This window comes from Helicoverpa zea, chromosome 23, assembly GCF_022581195.2.
Source record: "Helicoverpa zea isolate HzStark_Cry1AcR chromosome 23, ilHelZeax1.1, whole genome shotgun sequence".
Taxonomy (NCBI): domain Eukaryota; kingdom Metazoa; phylum Arthropoda; class Insecta; order Lepidoptera; family Noctuidae; genus Helicoverpa; species Helicoverpa zea.
The window spans coordinates 7,458,038-7,475,602 of record NC_061474.1 but is presented as its reverse complement, the minus strand read 5'-3'; the positions used below and the strand labels follow the sequence as shown (position 1 = coordinate 7,475,602).

General features: G+C 34.4%; 2 protein-coding genes across 2 annotated transcripts; one reads left to right on the top strand and one right to left on the bottom strand.

Moving 5' to 3' along the window:
• Positions 1–6,013: 6,013 nt before the first annotated feature.
• On the bottom strand, positions 6,014–11,874 carry LOC124641915 (fumarylacetoacetate hydrolase domain-containing protein 2-like). Its single transcript, XM_047180175.1, has 5 exons — positions 11,388–11,874; positions 8,750–8,969; positions 7,622–7,786; positions 6,817–6,983; positions 6,014–6,275 (listed from the first exon to the last, which is right to left on the bottom strand). Exons 1-5 carry the CDS (start codon positions 11,660–11,662, stop codon positions 6,119–6,121), a joined length of 984 nt encoding a protein of 327 aa, XP_047036131.1. The 5' UTR covers positions 11,663–11,874; the 3' UTR covers positions 6,014–6,118.
• Positions 11,875–11,906: 32 nt separating this feature from the next.
• LOC124641914 lies at positions 11,907–17,045 on the top strand. Its single transcript, XM_047180174.1, has 6 exons — positions 11,907–12,433; positions 12,661–12,844; positions 14,134–15,081; positions 15,268–15,514; positions 15,608–15,796; positions 15,912–17,045. The coding sequence occupies exons 1-6, from the start codon at positions 12,312–12,314 to the stop codon at positions 16,994–16,996; spliced, it is 2,775 nt and encodes a 924-aa protein (XP_047036130.1). The 5' UTR covers positions 11,907–12,311; the 3' UTR covers positions 16,997–17,045.
• Positions 17,046–17,565: the final 520 nt, after the last annotated feature.

Below are 17,565 nucleotides of genomic sequence, written 5' to 3'. Positions count from 1 at the left end.
CCAAATACCTAGGTCTATTGTCCCTTTAGGCAGTGAAAAAATCAAACATCTAAGTTAACGCGATCAAAAGATACAGCAGTTATACCGACACCTTAGACGAATTTCCGTCACACGCTAGGGAATCAAAACCTACAAGGTACGGTAGACGGCACATCAGTGGTAACTGTCGTGCACCTTAACTCAATAGTAATAAGTACGATTTTCCTATAAAACTGTTACTACTGACCTGAAGTTGACTGTACTTCCCGTGAACTCAGAATCTTGAAATTCGGCAAGAAGCAACGTTATATAGTACAGATAAAGGAAAAAATGCGAAAATGATAAATTTGAAGTTACATAAAATATTAAAATACACTCTTTTGCAAAAAAAACGGGCACCTATGCGAAATCTTAGTTTTAAGGACTTTAGGTGTATTTCAAAGGGTTTTAATGATTGTAGTATGTTTCTAGCATCAAAAGAGTTAGGCGAGCATGCGTGAGAGTGTATTCTAAATTTGAATTTTGTACAATGGCTAAGAAATTGGTTAAACATTGTTTTGGACTAATTGCTGGCAGAAAGTTCGTCGGTGTTTTGAAAAGTTTTTGAAGTGATTTTCAGGAAAATGATAATGCAGTTTTAATTAATGATTAATGTACGTTTTTGTTAGATTAAAACATTTTTTAAAAACTATGCGTATTTGATAAGATTTTCACCTACGCTAAATGGGCTATACTGATGATTGATGGCAATGTTAAGAGTTTCGGTATTTTAGTGTAAAGCGTTCTATTGTTTAGATATTGTACCCACGTGTTTTAAAATATCGCTTTTTCATAAATAAACACTATTTAGAAGAGTATCAGTACCTTTGGCTGCGATAAAACCAATTTAAAGTAAGCAGTGCAAATCACAACTCGTCTCCTATAGGACTTTGACATTTTTAAAAGTTTTGAAATTCTACAAAATACAGAAAATAGCGCATAGACTGTGAGCACGAGGTCTTAAGGTCTCGTAATTACTGATTTTTAAAGAACCTTGTCTCTTGGGAAACTCCGTAGACCTCTGAAGATCTATGAGTCTGAGCGTTCAAATAGCGTGTTTTGCTCCCACGGATATTTTATTAAATAAACTTGCCTACACCGAGATTTTTCTGGCATCTACAGCACTTTCCTGCTTAAACCAGAACAATAATTGGCTAGCTGCTCATTTCTTAAGAAACATACGTTTGGCCAATAATTTTGAATTCTTGACTCCCTTTCAGCTAAATCGTCGTTTAGTAACCCGATACCTATGGAGTTATCGAGATCTTCAACGCGGCAATAATTTGACTTTTTGGATAGCTGTTACCCTCCTCATCATTATTCATGTGGTTAATTTTAACATTTATCAAAAAATTTGGTATTTTTTAAATGTCAAAGTCCTATAGGAGACGGTTTGTGATCGGCACTGCTTACTTTAAATTTGTTTTGTCGCAGCCAAAGGTACTGATACTCTTCTAAATAGTGTTTATTTATGAAAAAGCGATATTTTAAAACACGTGGGTACAATATCTAAACAATAGAACGCTTTACACTAAAATACCGAAACTCTTAACATTGCCATCAATCATCAGTATAGCCCATTTAGAGTAGGTTAAAATTTTATCAAATACGCATAGTTTTTAAAAAATGTTTTAATCTAACAAAAACGTACATTAATCATTAATTAAAACTGCATTATCATTTTCCTGAAAATCACTTCAAAAACTTTTCAAAACACCGACGAACTTTCTGCCAGCAATTAGTCCAAAACAAGGTTTAACCAATTTCTTAGCAATTGTACAAAATGCAAATTTAGAATACACTCTCACGCATGCTCCGCTAACTCTTTTGATGCTAGAAACATACTACAATCATTAAAACCCTTTGAAATACACGTGAAGTCCTTAAAACTAAGATTTCGCATAGGTGCCCGTTTTTTTTTGCAAAAGAGTTTATTATCAAATCAAATCAAATATTTTCCTCATTTCAATGGGGAATTTAAACGACCAAGTTTGACGGATTTGAGAAATCATTTCTTTGTAGTAAAAGAGTATACCCGCCGTTTATTTCCATTGTCATCAGGTCAGGATCTGATGATGGAAATCCTGAGAAATCGAGGGCAACTATCAGAAATTGTAGGCATGCATAGGATTAAAACTTGATTCTCAGATGTATGTCTGGTGATACTATCAAACAGTGAAGGTTTAGAGCTTTCTTGATGATGGAGACGTGAGAAAGTCGAGAGAACTCCTCAACGGTATGATTTAGTAACGTCGTGTTTGGGCTAATATTATTCGTATTGACGAGAACTTTTCACAAAAGTTAAAAATAAAAACTTTTTACAAAAAAAAAAACGACTTCTAAAAACAACAAGAAAACTGTTTATATGCATCGGTCTAGATCTCGGTGGTAAAATAAATATAGATGCATCCTCTAGACACCGACTTCTAGACCGATGCACCTAACATCTTTTTTATTTCTTTCTTGCTTTTGTTTTCTTGTTGCTTTTTTATATGTTTGAAGTTGGATTTGTTTGTAAAATGCTACAAAATAAAATAAAGCCGACTTTATAAAACAAAGAAAGGGACAGAATTACACTTTTGTCAAGGCTCTAGAAACATAAAGCCAGCAGCCCCGAATCCTACTCTCTAGCAGTCGTTGTTACAATTCGACAGTTACAAGTCGTCAGGCAGTTTCGAAAAAAACCTGATACTGGGGCTCGTTAGGTGATTAATCCCTCAAAAATAAAAGATCCCATTAGTACTGAATTCTCATCACCTAAAATAAAATAAGCTCCAACACAAGGTTACGTTATAAATTATAAAGGAGTTCCCATAACTATATCTGATCTTTGCTATCGATCCCACAATGGCAGTCAAAACTATCTATGTGGAAAGTTGCGGTTGGCGCGAGACTCGCTTTTTATCTATACAGGATTTGTACGGAACCCTCGGTGCGCGAGTCCGACTCGCACTTGGCCGGTTTATTTTTTTGCTACAAATAATTGAGTGCTTTCAATATAATAAATAATTATGAGAACCAGTCAGACGCAATATGAAATGATGGTTGAATTCATGAAAGCGTGAGCAAACCGTTTTTATAAGTTTGAGTGGCATAAACTTTAGTGTGAAGTATTTTAAGTGCAATGCTATTTCTATATTCTATATTTTTAAATTCGTTTTCATTTGTGTCCAGTGGGTTAATTCTATTCCTAAGTTTTGCTCTACAATGATTAAAAATAAACATATAAATAACATTTTTTTTTCAAACACATTAATTCTATAGGTACGCAAATAAATAAAATATGATTTATTATCTACCTTGTTTCTCGTGATTAATATCCATAATATTCTAGTAAATTTGCCACTAAAAAATAATATGACATAATATGGCAAAGACTATGAACTACGTTCATACAGTGGCGGTCTTTGCATTTTAAAGTATATTGAAGCTATTACTAATTGTTCCAATAACTTAACAATAATTTTAAAACACTTCTATTCACAAAACTAACTCTAAACAAAACATAAACACGGTTAAAACTTTATTTTTACACTTCTCGAAACTTTTCTCACCGACTTTTTTCAAGTGAATAATGTTTCGACCATACTCGATAGCCAGCCTTCGAGAGTTTACGTTACCGTACGTCAAAACAATGTTCGTGCTGCCATGTTTTGTTTCCTTTTACGCCCGATAGGGGCGCTGTACAATTCTCATACAAATGTTACTCGATTTCGATACGAATAACTTTTCGCAAATATTCGTGCTTGGGCTACTGTAGCTGTAGAATTGTACAGCGCCCCTATCGGGCGTAAAAGGAAACAAAACATGGCAGCACGAACATTGTTTTGACGTACGGTAACGTAAACTCTCGAAGGCTGGCTATCGAGTATGGTCGAAACATTATTCACTTGAAAATAGTCGGTGAGAAAGGTTTCGAGAAGTGTAAAAATAAAGTTTTAACCGTGTTTATGTTTTGTTTAGAGTTAGTTTTGTGAATAAAAGTGTTTTAAAATTATTGTTAAGTTATTGGAACAATTAGTAATAGCTTCAATATAAGTAATTTAAAATGCAAAGACCGCCACTGTATGAACGTAGTACCGCATATTATTTTTTAGCTTCAAATTTACTAGAAAATTATGGATATCAATCACGAGAAACAAGGTACCTAAGTAATTAAATCATATTTTATTTATTTGCGTAGATACCTATAGAATTAATGTGTTTGAAAAAAAATTTGTTATTTATATGTTTATTTTTAATCATTGTAGAGCAAAACTTAGGAATAGAATTAACCCACTGGACACAAATGAAACCGAATTTAAAAATATAGAATATAGAAATAGCATTGCACTTAAAATACTTCACACTAAAGTTTATGCCACTCAAACTTATTAAAACTGTTTACTCACGCTTCCATGAATTCAACCATCATTTCATATTGCGTGCGTCTGACTGGTTCTCATAATTATTTATTATATTGAAAGCACTTAATTATTTGTAGCAAAACAAAAACAGAAATACTTTTGTTGTGGACGTGTAGCAAAGCATAAACAAATTTGGCGCCCTTACGCGCGTCGGATGTCAAGTGGGTGCGTTCGGTACCCGTCATTTTAAAAAAATAAAATCTCCGTAACTATGTTATATTGCTAAAGATAATGCCATTTTATAATGTCTAATAATTAACTTTGGGTCTCTTTTTTATATTACATTCAGTTTTTATTATAATTTAATAATAATAAAACGTTTAATCAAAGGTAAAAAAAATAATAAATAGAGTTAGTTTTCGAACGCACCATTCATTCAACAATCGTTCATTTTGCTCACTATGGCGCGTCCCTATTTACATTTGCATGACGTCACATTAGAATTCGAATCGAGTGTTCGATAGTGCTTCGAATGTGGTTCGTGCTGCCTACTATCGACAGACTCCGTTTTCGAATCGAGGCCTCGATACATTGTCGATTCGAATACGTTAGATATTCGTGCTTGGCCTACAGATGCGACTTTCTGAAACCCGTTTCTTATTGATTTTTACGTAAGTATCATTCAAAATAAACCTGGAAAATTCGGAAAAAAGTATAAGGCGAATAATTTGTAAGTTTTGCGTGTATCGTGTATGTACTGTAGGTGTGAAATAGTTTTAGAATAGTCTGAAAATAAAAATCTTTTCAACAATATTAAAAATATATTCAGTATATAAAGTATCAAGTATGTTTATAACATTGCAAGATATTATGGATGAATATATAAAAGAAGTACATTGAGAGCCGTTTTTTAAATCGTCAGATAAAAGTGTGACGAAGTGACGATTGAAAAATCGGCCCTTGGTAAAATTAACAATATTCAGAGAAATCGCATGTAAACCTTACATATAAATTGATATAAAACAGTTCGACATACATATCACAATTACTGTGAAAAAAAACCAGTTGGTACAAAATGCCTGCAGTATTTTACATTTACAAATTCAGAATTATTACATACTTTAAGTACACTTAAATAAGGTAGGTATATCATATTTTAACTGCCAAAACATTGGTCTGTCTAATCTTTATTGTCTTGTATAATTTTCAGTTCGTTCCACAGTTGAAGATATTATAGATGTTAAAACATCTATTTCACGACAGCGGATGAACTTTACTTGTGTTTGTAAATACATGCAATACACATGTAATACAATTTATCTGGGTACGGCTAGTAGTTTCCACGAGTGTAACTAGCTGTTAGGGTACGTCTACACGGTGCAAGTAGCTTGCGCATGTTGAGGCATATGCGCAGGTTAAATGCATTTTAAAAAGGTACCGGTCAAGCGACTCGCGCATGTACCAAACCTTAATACCCACCCGCGTGCTCTTGTTACTTGAGCATGTTAACTTGCTCCAGCTACATGCACCGTGTAGACACACCCTTATGTCTTATGCCCATTTTCACCAACATATTACAACAATTTAGGGATCCCCTAAGAGCATTTAGGGAACACTTAATACGAATTTCGTTTTCACCAAAGTTTAAGTGTCCCGTATTGTCTTTATTATTGGGGGAGCCCTTATTCTAACACTTAGTTAGGGAAACGTTAAGAGATTGTTGGTGAAAACGGGTAATTTAAACAAAGATATGACTAGAACTGTTCAACTTTGACTTCCAAAGTGCCCAGCCTTTCGATCTCACTGACGAGTTTGTCCCCCGGCTTGAGGAACTCGGGGGGGTTGCGGTGTACCCCCACTCCTCCGGGTGTGCCGGTCAATATTATGTCGCCCGGGTATAGAGTCATTACACTGGAAGTAACAAAAATATCGTTATGAATATGCGAAAGAACTTTCTCTGTCTGTTTTGCTTTCACGCCAAAGAGTCTAGAGCCTGACAGAGAGAATTTATTCTATAAAAGAAAGAAGGAATTAATATATTTTTTTAATTATTTCAGCTTCAGTATTTGAAGCACATACGGGATCCTCCATTCTGGTAATAACAAATGATATTTTAAAGTTCAATGTTTGTGTTTCAACAATTTTTCATCTGAGCAATGGGTAAAAAGTAACAAGGGTACAATGTAACAAGAGAAAATAGTAACTTCTCTAGATGTGATTTGTAATTATGTAATAGTAACACATAATTACAAATCACATCTAAAAATTAAATATGTTGAATGGGACTTGTTTATAGCTTTTTTAACCTGTCTTAAATGTCGAAATCAATCTTAGTTATTTAAGAAATTGTTAATATTCTCAAGTAAGCCACACTTGTAATGTATTTAATGAGAACAAAATTTCTTTAAACAAGAGTAAAAAGTAAATAAGAGTAAACAATTTTAATACTCACGTAGTAATCCTCTCAATAATCTTAGGGATGGTATGAATCAATTGGCAGGTATTGCTGCTTTGCTTCACCACGCCGTTCAAACTGCAGCAAATGGACAAGTTGTGTGGGTCCGGGACTTCATCGGCCGATAATATGTACGGACCCAGGGGGCAGAATGTGTCTTGAGACTGTAAAAAAAATATTAAATAAGTTAAGTGGAAAGTTTTAGTAAGCTCTGTGCTTCTCTAAAGTGTGGGATAGAAAAGTACTAAAAGTAATTTCAGTAAAATGAATCAGATTGCAGGTTTTTATTCAAAGGAAAATTGGGTAATAGGTTTTGTTAGTGCAATGATTATGTCATCCTTAAGTCTTCTGAATTAAAATTGTACACTACCTAAATATTTATCTTATCTTCGTTACCAAGAGCAACATAAAAGAATAATTTTCCCTTTCAGCATTCAAGTTTTATCAGTTGTAGGTATATCTTTACCTTTAGCTCCCTTCAACAATAAGTCTTTAGGAACGTCGCTTGGAACAATCTTTACTAATACAAGATAAAAGAAACTATGTTTTTCACGATGTTACGCTAAAAATAGTGTCTTAATCTTTGGCAGTCGTTACGGGTAGTCAGAAGCCAGAAAGTCTGACAAGCAGTCTTGCCAAGATGTATTGGGTTACCCGGGTAACTGGGTTGAAGAGGTCTGATAGGCAGTGGCTCCTTGTAAACCAGTGGTACTCAGCTGCATCCGGTTAGACTGGAAGCCGACCCCAACATAATTGGGGAAAGGCTCGTGAGATGATGAAGTGGATGATGATAAGCACAAACCTTGCCAAGTAAAAACTGTCCCCCATTTTTCTCCTTCTGCCAGTCTCTAGCAGTGATGTCTTGAGCAATGGTATATCCGAAGATATAGTCTTTAGCCTCTTCCGCCTTTATGTTAGTACCAGTCTTGCCGATGACGACTGCCAGTTCCACCTCCCAGTCTGGTTTCTGAAACATATTGAAGGATTTCCCTTTAAAAAATATTTTCGTTACGACTGTTTTTACAGCTTTGGATGTTTTGATAGAATTTTGATATTAGTGTAGTAATGGGTACCTAAGTAATTTCAAATTCCTATTTCTATGAGGTAAGAAATTCAACAGATACATGAGTCGTTTATTGAATACTGCCGTTTAGGAACTATCGGATTTTTATTTATTGGATTTGTGTATCTGGTGATAATATTGTATCGGCCGAAGTCGTGTCGAATTGGAAAACTTTTTGCATTAAAGGAAAATTACTTCCTCGTTTTTTGTTAAAAGTGTAAATTACTTTTTTATGAAAAAGCTGAAAAAAGGAATGTTTATAATAGCAGTTTCAAGGATTCCAATTGGTAAGAAAGAATAGAAACAGATAGGTAACAAATAAAACACTTCAAAACAATTTTAGGCAGGTACCTACTCTTTTGACTATTGATATTCAGAGAGTCCAATTTACTTACGCTTAGCAAATAAATTAAATCTAGTTAGAATTGCTAATTCATACACACCTACTAAGTACCTAATTTGCAAATAAACAAGTCAAACGTTAATAGGTGAAAAAGATGCAAAGGTATAAAAACACCTACATGTATTCAAATAAACTTTATATTTTTTTGAATTCAGGCATTATAAAGTTATGTTTTATGTTAATTATAAAATAAATATATTTTTTTTGCGAAATGCCCCTAAATATATATTTTTTTTTTGTCTGTCTCTGAAGCTGAGATTCCACCAAAATGTTTCGTCTCGTTTATTTCCTTGAGTAAAAGATAATAAATTGCGTGCGAACATTACTGAAATGTACGCGAATTTGCAACCTTTGTGCGCAGTCACACGATAGCAGTACAATCGCACCAACGCATACCTATTCAAATGTTTTGTTCAACAATCTCGTCATCAAAAAGACTTAAAAAATATAATTTAAAACCTCACCTTAACAACATCAGTCCTTATTTTCACAGACTCATTCGGTCCAATGATCGTCCTAGCATACTTGCTGAATATAATTGGTATTTTCGGTTCTTGTAAATTCTGCTCCTTACAATGGTCTGCATAGTTTAAAGCTACACATAGGATCTTGTCAACTCCTGTGATTGGTGCCTTGAGAGTAACTTCGGAAACTGGTACCGAGGGAGGTTTGTGCGTTGGAAATCTGAGGAGAAAAATATTATGTTTGTTAATTTTCTATTTTAACTTTCAATATTATGGTGGGAAGTAGAGAAGGAGAGGTTTTTGCTGGCTAAAAGTTTGTAGTCCACCCAGCCAGTCAGAGGAAATTACCAATATTACAAACGCGAAATTAACTCTGTCTGTCTGTCCCACGTTCACACCAAAACGAATAAACTGCCTTAAGTTAAACATTGTACACTGATACTCCAGAGTCTGAGGCTTTGGTTTTTTGTTCAGGCCTAGGATACTGTTCCTTCAGGACGCGAATTCAACTAGTAGTTGTAAATAAGTCAATGTGTAAAAATTTGCAAGTCATTATACTTTATAACTTAGGTATGACTTCTAATAAAAATCTTCACTATGATAAATGAGACAATCTCTTTATTATAAAGAATAATTTGTTATCATTATCCTGCAATAACTTTCCATAGTTGATAAAAACTTTAGTTAAATTTGTTTATGCAATGGAAAATTTATTTTATTCTGATAGGTACTGCTTCTTATAAATATTTATTTTTAGTCTCCTGATATCATGTTTTATTTACACAATATTTTTGATATGTTATTTAGGTACAAAGGTTGCATCTTCATACATCTGCATAACAGGGTGTAACTTTTTAATATTGCTTTCTTTCATTCGAGAAATATTCGCTTCTTAATGGAAAAAACAAAATGTATCAATAAAATGAAGGATTTAAGATTGCAAAATTGTATTAAAAAATATATTTGACATACTATAATTTGAATCAGTTTGGATTTAATTTATTGAACAGATAAAATTGCATACTAAGTATAACCTCCTAATCTCAGCTGCCTCTGTCGCTGCTCAGGGCTTTCTCGGTTAAATTTATTAAAAACCGAAGCAAGGTTAAAAATACCTATTTCAAACCTAAAACCATATTTTTTATAATGTTTTTACATATTAGCACTTATATCAAACAACTAGCCTTTTTTTACGGTTTCACCCACTTCTTGTGGGAACTACTGCCCATACCGGGATAAAATATATCCTATGTTACTAGCAGATAATGTAGCTTTCTAATGGTGAAAGAATTTTGAAAATTGGTCCAGTAGTTTTTGACTTTATCAATTACTAACAAAGTTTTCCTGTTTATAATATTAGTATAGGTATATAGATTAATCTTATCTCTCTCCGGTTGTGTCAGATTACCGTCCCATCACGGTGCACCCAATAGTGAGTGCACCTGTGTCTGAGTGCTTGTGCACTATGATATGTCCTGCGCAGTTGGCTAATCTCCTTATATGAGAACAGCCGCTGTAGCCGATAGTCGGCTAGGAGGACATCATACATAGATTAATGTTTATGATAGATACTCCACATGCTAATGCTTTTAATGTGAACAATACTAGTCACTGATACTCAACATTTGCAGCCGAGTGGTGTATTTGTGGAAAATTACCATAATATGCTTTACTACACCAAAATAAAGTAATTTGGGTATAATAAAGCATTCTAATCTACATATTTATTAAGTTGATGCTTAAAATATTAGAACAGAGATTTGATTGTTTATTTTCCCAATAGTACTATTAGGATTGTGATAGTTAAGTGCTTTTAAATATTGATAGGTACCTAGACCTATGCATTATTAATGGATAAAAGTAGTTACTTACTTACATTCTGTTATACAGGGTTACTGGTAAGTAGACCGCATCCTTTCAGGAGGTGATAGTATAGGTCAATACGGACAAATTTGACTCTGGGATACACTGGGCAAAAGTTAACCCGTTTCAAGATAATCGAATTTCAAGATCAGTCGTCTAGGTACACGTATAACTTTTCATTATTAGTTAAAAGTCTCATTTTTGTGGATTTTTGTTTGTTTTTGGATAGAAGATGAATCATTTCATAATAACAAACCATAAAACTGTACAAATCTCAGAGGAAATTATAGCGAACAGAAATTACTTTTTTAGTAGATATTTTCTCAAAAATATTACTTTTCATTTTTTTGTGCAGAATACTTAAAAAACATCTACATTTATATGGCTATCCAAAAAGCCACAAAACACACAAAAATCCGCAAAAACGAGACTTTTAACTAGTAATAAAAATGTATACGTGTACCTAGACGACTTGTAAAGAAAAGATCTTAAAATTCGATTATCTTGAAACGGGTTAACTTTTGCCCAGTGTATCCCAGGGTCAAATTTGTCCGTATTGACCTATACTATCACCTCCTAAAAGGATGCGGTCTACTTACCAGTAACCCTGTATAGTAGGAACACAAGTAAATATTGAGTTTCTATGTACTTAAGGGAACTTTATTTTTTTTTAATTATAGATTGTTAGTGCTTCGTACATGAACTCTACATAAGTAAGTATAATAATATCGAGTACACCGCAGAAGCCGGTAAAATAAACGAAAAAGAAACTTACCCAAATACCCTATTGCAATGTTCATAGTTTAGCACTCCTAACATCGTAGAAGGCATCAATGAGTCAGCCTTATTAATATCTACAACTTTATCCCCTTCTAAATATCCCACCCGAATCTCATTCGGGTTCGAAGGATACGTAAATTGAACAAATTTCATGTTTAAATTATTTGTTACAGCAAAAGTTCTTTTACTCTGAAATGTGTGCTTCGCTTGGCCTGTTGCTAACAAATGCGCAGTTTTGAGAACGCGCGCGTTTATCCCCATGGCACTCATGATTACCGGTATTAGATTATATTATGTAATTTTAAAGTGTTTACACGATTTCAAGGTTGTTGTTAGGCCGCGTTTACATTTGTCGGACTGCTTTTAAACAACGTCTGATGCCGGCGGTAAACTTGGTGATAAATGATAATATGTTATTTCAGATTAACCGAGTTTCTTTTCCTCTTCTTCAAAGTGTAGATAAAGTTTATTTTGTAAAAATATTTGGTTTGTTTGCCAAAATTCATGACATCGCATCAGGGGGGGTCGACTCTATACGTCGAAACAACGACATACCTACAAGGGCTATTTCAAGTGTGGCTAGAGTAAAAAAAAAAATCGGGACCTAATACTCGAGACTAAAAAATTACGTTTTTATGAAATTTAGGTCCCTAATCTTACCACTAATGTCATTTCTGAAGTTTGATGTCGTTTCGTTTATGCCAAACAAGATGGCGGAATGTTTGTAAAAGTTTGCCGTAGCATCTCGTGTTGTAACGTGTAAGCTTTTATTATTGTTTGTTTCGAGTTTTCGACTCAGTGTTACAAATATTTTGAGATAGTGACTCTGTGTGTTTTTTGAGAAAGTGACTCTGTGTGTTTTTTGAGAAAGTGACTCTGTTTCTGTACCTTTTTCGAGAAAGTGATTTAAAAAGTGAATATGTCGTCGGTAATAAACGTGGAAAGTCGACGACGATGTCTTAAGTGTGGACGTTCACCGGCTGAGGACTCACTGACTACATTGTTTCGCTTTCCGAAACCCGGCAAAACGAACACTTCACGGTATGTTGTCTGATTGTACCATGGCTTCGAACAAGTGATACTTTCTTAGGTTGAGCTCAAATGTCACAAATTAGACAATTTCTTTTCTATCATTATCAAACTGATTAAACAATACCGGTGGACAAGCAGATATAGTACAACAGTTTTTTAATATTTAGATTGATTCTGGTTCACAATCAACCACCTTAGTAAGTTTGTTTATTTTTGATACAGTTTTTTTTTTTCAGCTGTTTATTATGGGCAAAGTACTGTTTTCCTGATAAAGAATACTGGTCACCAGAATTCCAGCATAAACTTCATACAGAACATAAAATGCTCTGCAATAGACATTTTCCAAGGACTTCATTTAGTGATTACCCTGAAACTTTCAAGAAGCTTCATAGATTTGCAGTTCCAGATGACATCAAAGCGGTAATTATATATTTAGTTATCTTACAAATACAATCTTTTGAAAACTAAAATATAAAGTTCATGGTAGTAGTTTCATAATAAAATTGTTGGAATAGGGAAAACATGGATGGTGATCCAGAGCTTTAATTCATTAACCCCGAAGCGAACGCCAGAGTTTGCACATTTATTGTTCTTATATTAAGTCTTTAATTGCGCTACTTGAAAGGTTAAGAGATATCCTACTAATATTATAAATGTAAAAGTTCATGAAGATGTTTGAAAGCTTGTTACTTAACCACCCTGAACCCCTAAATGAATTTGGATAAAATTTGTCACAGACCATAACCCAGATTAAAATAAAGATTACTTTTGTCTCAAGAAACTACAGTTCCCAAGTGATACCTACACAATTAGTTTATATTTGTTAGATTAGCCAACAAAGCTGGAGCCGCATTAAACATCTATAGAAAAACAAAGGTTATAGAATGTTTTAGGGATTTTGAGATTGTATATTATGTATATTTATGTTGTAGTAAGTAGTATTATGCTTCTAACCGACCACGGGACTACAGAGTCCCGGATTTTTGGAAGGCGAACGTGGGGCCGAAGCCAACACGCTGAAGCCCTTTTGAGACAACTTTAATGAAATGGTAACACAAAACCGACGATTATCCCTGTATACACTATAGAAATGTACCCAAGGACAATCCCCGGTTCTGTGCTAAACTATTGCTAACTATGGATGAAAACTACTTAGGCTATTGTGATGGGATGCTAATGGACTAGGAATGGGGAAACTACGGGAACTATGGCACCTGCCGATGACAATGTATTAAATACATGTTAAAATGGCAGGTGGAGACTCGCCAACTCACTTACTGGGCCCCCGGGAATCAGTCACTGAAAAGCAACAAGAGGGCAACAGGGACATGAGCGGCTGAGAAGGGTGAGGATACCTCGGCGGACTTTAAACGCAGATCACGCGCTCCCTGTGGGTCCAGCATCACCGGCCCACTCGCCACTTACCACGAGGCACCTACCCTCCGAGCAGGACTAACCTTGCTCTAGCGACTCCACTCTGACCGGCCGATGAAGGCAAGCCAAGAGGCGGGAGACCTATCCCCCGTCATGCTTCACTCCGGCAAGCCGGAGGTGGGGGACAGTATACTCTCCCTGGAGCACTCGGATATATAGCCCCGCGGGGTCGCTACTCCCCGTCATCCGCCTCAGATGCCCTGCGGGGCTGTATTATGCTTATTATAATTATTATTACTAATACTACTACAACATTTTTTTTACTTAAATTTCAGGCTGAACCTCAACCAGGCCCTGCATATTGTCAGGTGCAAGTGTTGAAAGATATAACCAACTGCTATTCTGAGCCAAAACCAATACTTGAACCTCTACCTGGGACTTCACATGTGTTGCTTGAAGAAAATGAAGTGCTGCGTGAAAATAACACTCCTCAGACACCAAAAAATGTAAGGCAAAATAAAACTGAACCTCTACCTGGGACTTCACATGTGTTGCTTGAAGAAAATGAAGTGCTGAGTGAAATTATCACTCCTCAGATACCAACAAATATAAGGCAAAATAAAACTCCAAAGGAAAAATATCTGTTGTCAAAATGCAGAAAACATTTGAAACATATTTGCCAATTAAGAAATAGAATAAAAAAATTGAAAAATAAGGATATCCTGAAAGAAATTAGTAAAAACGAGTCAGTTGATAAACTGATGAAAAAATTGACTCCTACATTTGCCTTGTTGCTGCAAGCACAGATAAAAAACTTAAAAAAAAAAACCAAAGGAAGGAGATGGACAGTGGAAGAAAAAATAACAGCGCTGAGACTATATAAAAGATCACCAACATGTTATAGACTGATGAGAAGATTGTTTTGTCTACCAGCTCAATCTACTTTAAAATGTCTTTTGAGCAAACTCTCCCTCGAAGTAGGAGTCAATAAATGTATTTTCTCTGTATTAAAAAAAACAGTACAACTTCAAAGTGCATCTGACAATGAATACATTATCATGTTTGATGAAATGTCAATTAAAAAAAATATAATGTATAACCGAAGGACAGATACAATAGAAGGATTTCAAGACCATGGCTTTCAAGGCAGATCGCCACAATTAGCAACACATGCTCTAGTGTTCATGATAGCTGGCATTAGAAAAAAGATTAAGCAGCCCGTGGCTTACTACTTATCCAGCGAGTATGTAACAGCAGACCGTCTAGCAGTATTGATAAAAGAGGTAATGTTATCAAAGCAATCCAAAATATATTATTTTACAGCTACATATATAAAACACAGAACTCTATTCTATTGTTATCTTTCTCAAGTACTGTGCACACTGAAATATTATAATTAATATTTAGAAAAAGTAATTTGTAATATAAAAGAATTCTTTTAGATACTGAATTTTATTTTATTTTTTCAGATAGTACGTGAATGTCGTGAGGCGGGTCTTAGCATAGCGGCAACGGTTTGCGACATGGATGGGGTAAATCGACGAGCTTTATCCATCTTGGGTGCCACTTGTGAAAAGCCCTCCATCACTATTGATGATATAGACATTATCAGTATGTATGACCCACCTCATCTGCTAAAGTGTTTCAGAAATTTATTTCTGAAATACAATATCCAGTGCACTACACAAATAACATCAAACAACAAAAGTGGAATAGGTAAGAACTAAGAATATTATAAGAAGTGTTCACATTATAATGATAAATATCTACACATTTCATTTCCTTATTAAATGAACTTGTTTATTTTAGGTGTTGCAAAATGGAGCCATATCAAAACTTTTTATGATCTGGACAATCAGAACCCCAATTTTGTATTTGCTCCGGGTTTAAAATTAGAACACCTCAATCCAAACAGCAAGCAAAAAATGAAGGTGAAATTGGCGGCACAAACCTTGAGCCATACAGTTGCTGCTGGGATGATGGCAAAAATTTCAGAAGGTATATAAATAATGTTTTAATAATTTTATTTTAATCTATCAACAGAAAGCTGTTTTTTTAATATTCATTAAGCAATAAAGACATTGTTTGAATACATTTTTACTTCCATTTTCAGGCGTACTGACTTCAGAAGCAGCTGTAACTGCAGGTCTAATAGCTAAAATGGACATGCTATTTGACTCTGTCAACAGCGACTCCTCAGATTTGCGCCGTGGGAAAATACATGCGACAAATTTAAAACAAACAACACCTCATCTCCAGTTATTTAAAGAAATGAAATTATTTTTTAATTCATTAAAATTTATAGGCTGCACACGCACACCACCTTCAAAAGAAGGATGGGTGTGGACTCTGAATGCAGTTGAACTTTTGTGGAATAAACTCCGTAATAAACATCCGAATATTCAAAGTCTTGCCACCCGCAGACTGCAGCAGGACCCACTAGAAAACCTGTTTGGCTGCATTCGGAGTAATTGCGGTGCAAATTACAACCCTACAGCTGGACAATTTGTTGCGGCCTTAAAAACTTCTATCTTGAGCAACCTAGCTCACCTAAGCACAGGAAACTGCGAAAGCGATTACTGCGAAAGTATAATTGATAATTATAAAGATTTATTGACCAAATCCACAAATATATGCACAAATGATGCAATATCAACAACTTTACAAAATATTTCATATTCCTCAGATTTCTCTGAAGAAATAGAAAATATATGTAATGCTGAATCAACAAGTAGTGAAGCTCAGGCATGTGCATATGTTTGTGGATTTTTAATTAAAAAACTTGATAGTACCTGCACAAGCTGTCTTAACATTTTATTAACTAAAGAAAATTGTTCAGTAGAACATTTATTTATTCAATTCAAAGAATATAATTCCGAAAAGCAGAGCTTAAATTATCCTCACATTAATATAATAAATTATGTGGAATCCTGTGCTTCGGTGGCAAACCGAATGTTTAACGATATAGGACACCAAAAGCATGTGCTTAAAATAGTAAAAGAAAAAATTGTGGAAACAGTAAACCATGAGTTTTTAAAGGCTTGTCCAGCACATATGGAGAAAAACCTTAATTATTTTACAGAAAATACTTTGTATATTTGCATAAAGAGGCACTGTACATTAAAAAATCGTCAGTTCTCAGAGGAAGCTTCGAAAGCTTCCTTAAATAGAAAAATTGATATTTTAAAACACAAATAAATTGAAATATTTGTTTTATTAATTTCAAATATAGATAATTATTACTATACCTGAGTGTTTTTTTTTTGCTAACGTTTAGTAAAGTAGGAAATGAACGAAGTTACTTTTTTTTCTTTCTGGTTGTGCAATAGGAATTAAAAATTATTTCAAATTAGCATAATACAATATTTACGACATTATATAGTGCTAATTTGAGTTAATTAGGCATTCTTATTGTACAACTAGAAAGAAGAATTCAGTTTTGAAGCGGTAATTTCATTTAAAATATTTCAAATTTCCCGCCCTGTTCGCTTCCTTTAGTCGCTTTGGGGTGCCACTAGATGGCGCGCAGCAAAACTGTCTATAAATTTTTTGTATGTAGTCGTTATTCTTCTCTTTAGAGTATATATGTTCTGTGCATCGCATAGCGTAAACTATTTCGTGCAGAAATATGTTACGGTCCTAAAATTCATTCAAGAACAAAAAACAATTTCAACAATATAAACGTTGCACTAGCGGTCGGTATGTATAACAGTTAGGATCCAAAAATGACTTCTTTGTCGTGAAAAAGTTCAACTTTAAGTACTTAT

Excerpts from the sequence above, each read along its gene's own strand:
- LOC124641914 (XM_047180174.1), top strand. The coding sequence starts at position 12,312 with ATGTCGTCGGTAATAAACGTGGAAAGTCGACGACGATGTCTTAAGTGT. Across the intron at positions 12,434-12,660 it reads GGCAAAACGAACACTTCACG|CTGTTTATTATGGGCAAAGT; the intron begins GTATGTTGTCTG and ends TTTTTTTTTCAG. Across the intron at positions 15,515-15,607 it reads AAACAACAAAAGTGGAATAG|GTGTTGCAAAATGGAGCCAT; the intron begins GTAAGAACTAAG and ends TGTTTATTTTAG.
- LOC124641915 (XM_047180175.1), bottom strand. The coding sequence starts at position 11,662 with ATGAGTGCCATGGGGATAAACGCGCGCGTTCTCAAAACTGCGCATTTG. Across the intron at positions 8,970-11,387 it reads CATTGCAATAGGGTATTTGG|ATTTCCAACGCACAAACCTC; the intron begins GTAAGTTTCTTT and ends TTTTCTCCTCAG. Across the intron at positions 6,276-6,816 it reads ATTATTGAGAGGATTACTAC|TGTAATGACTCTATACCCGG; the intron begins GTGAGTATTAAA and ends TGTTACTTCCAG.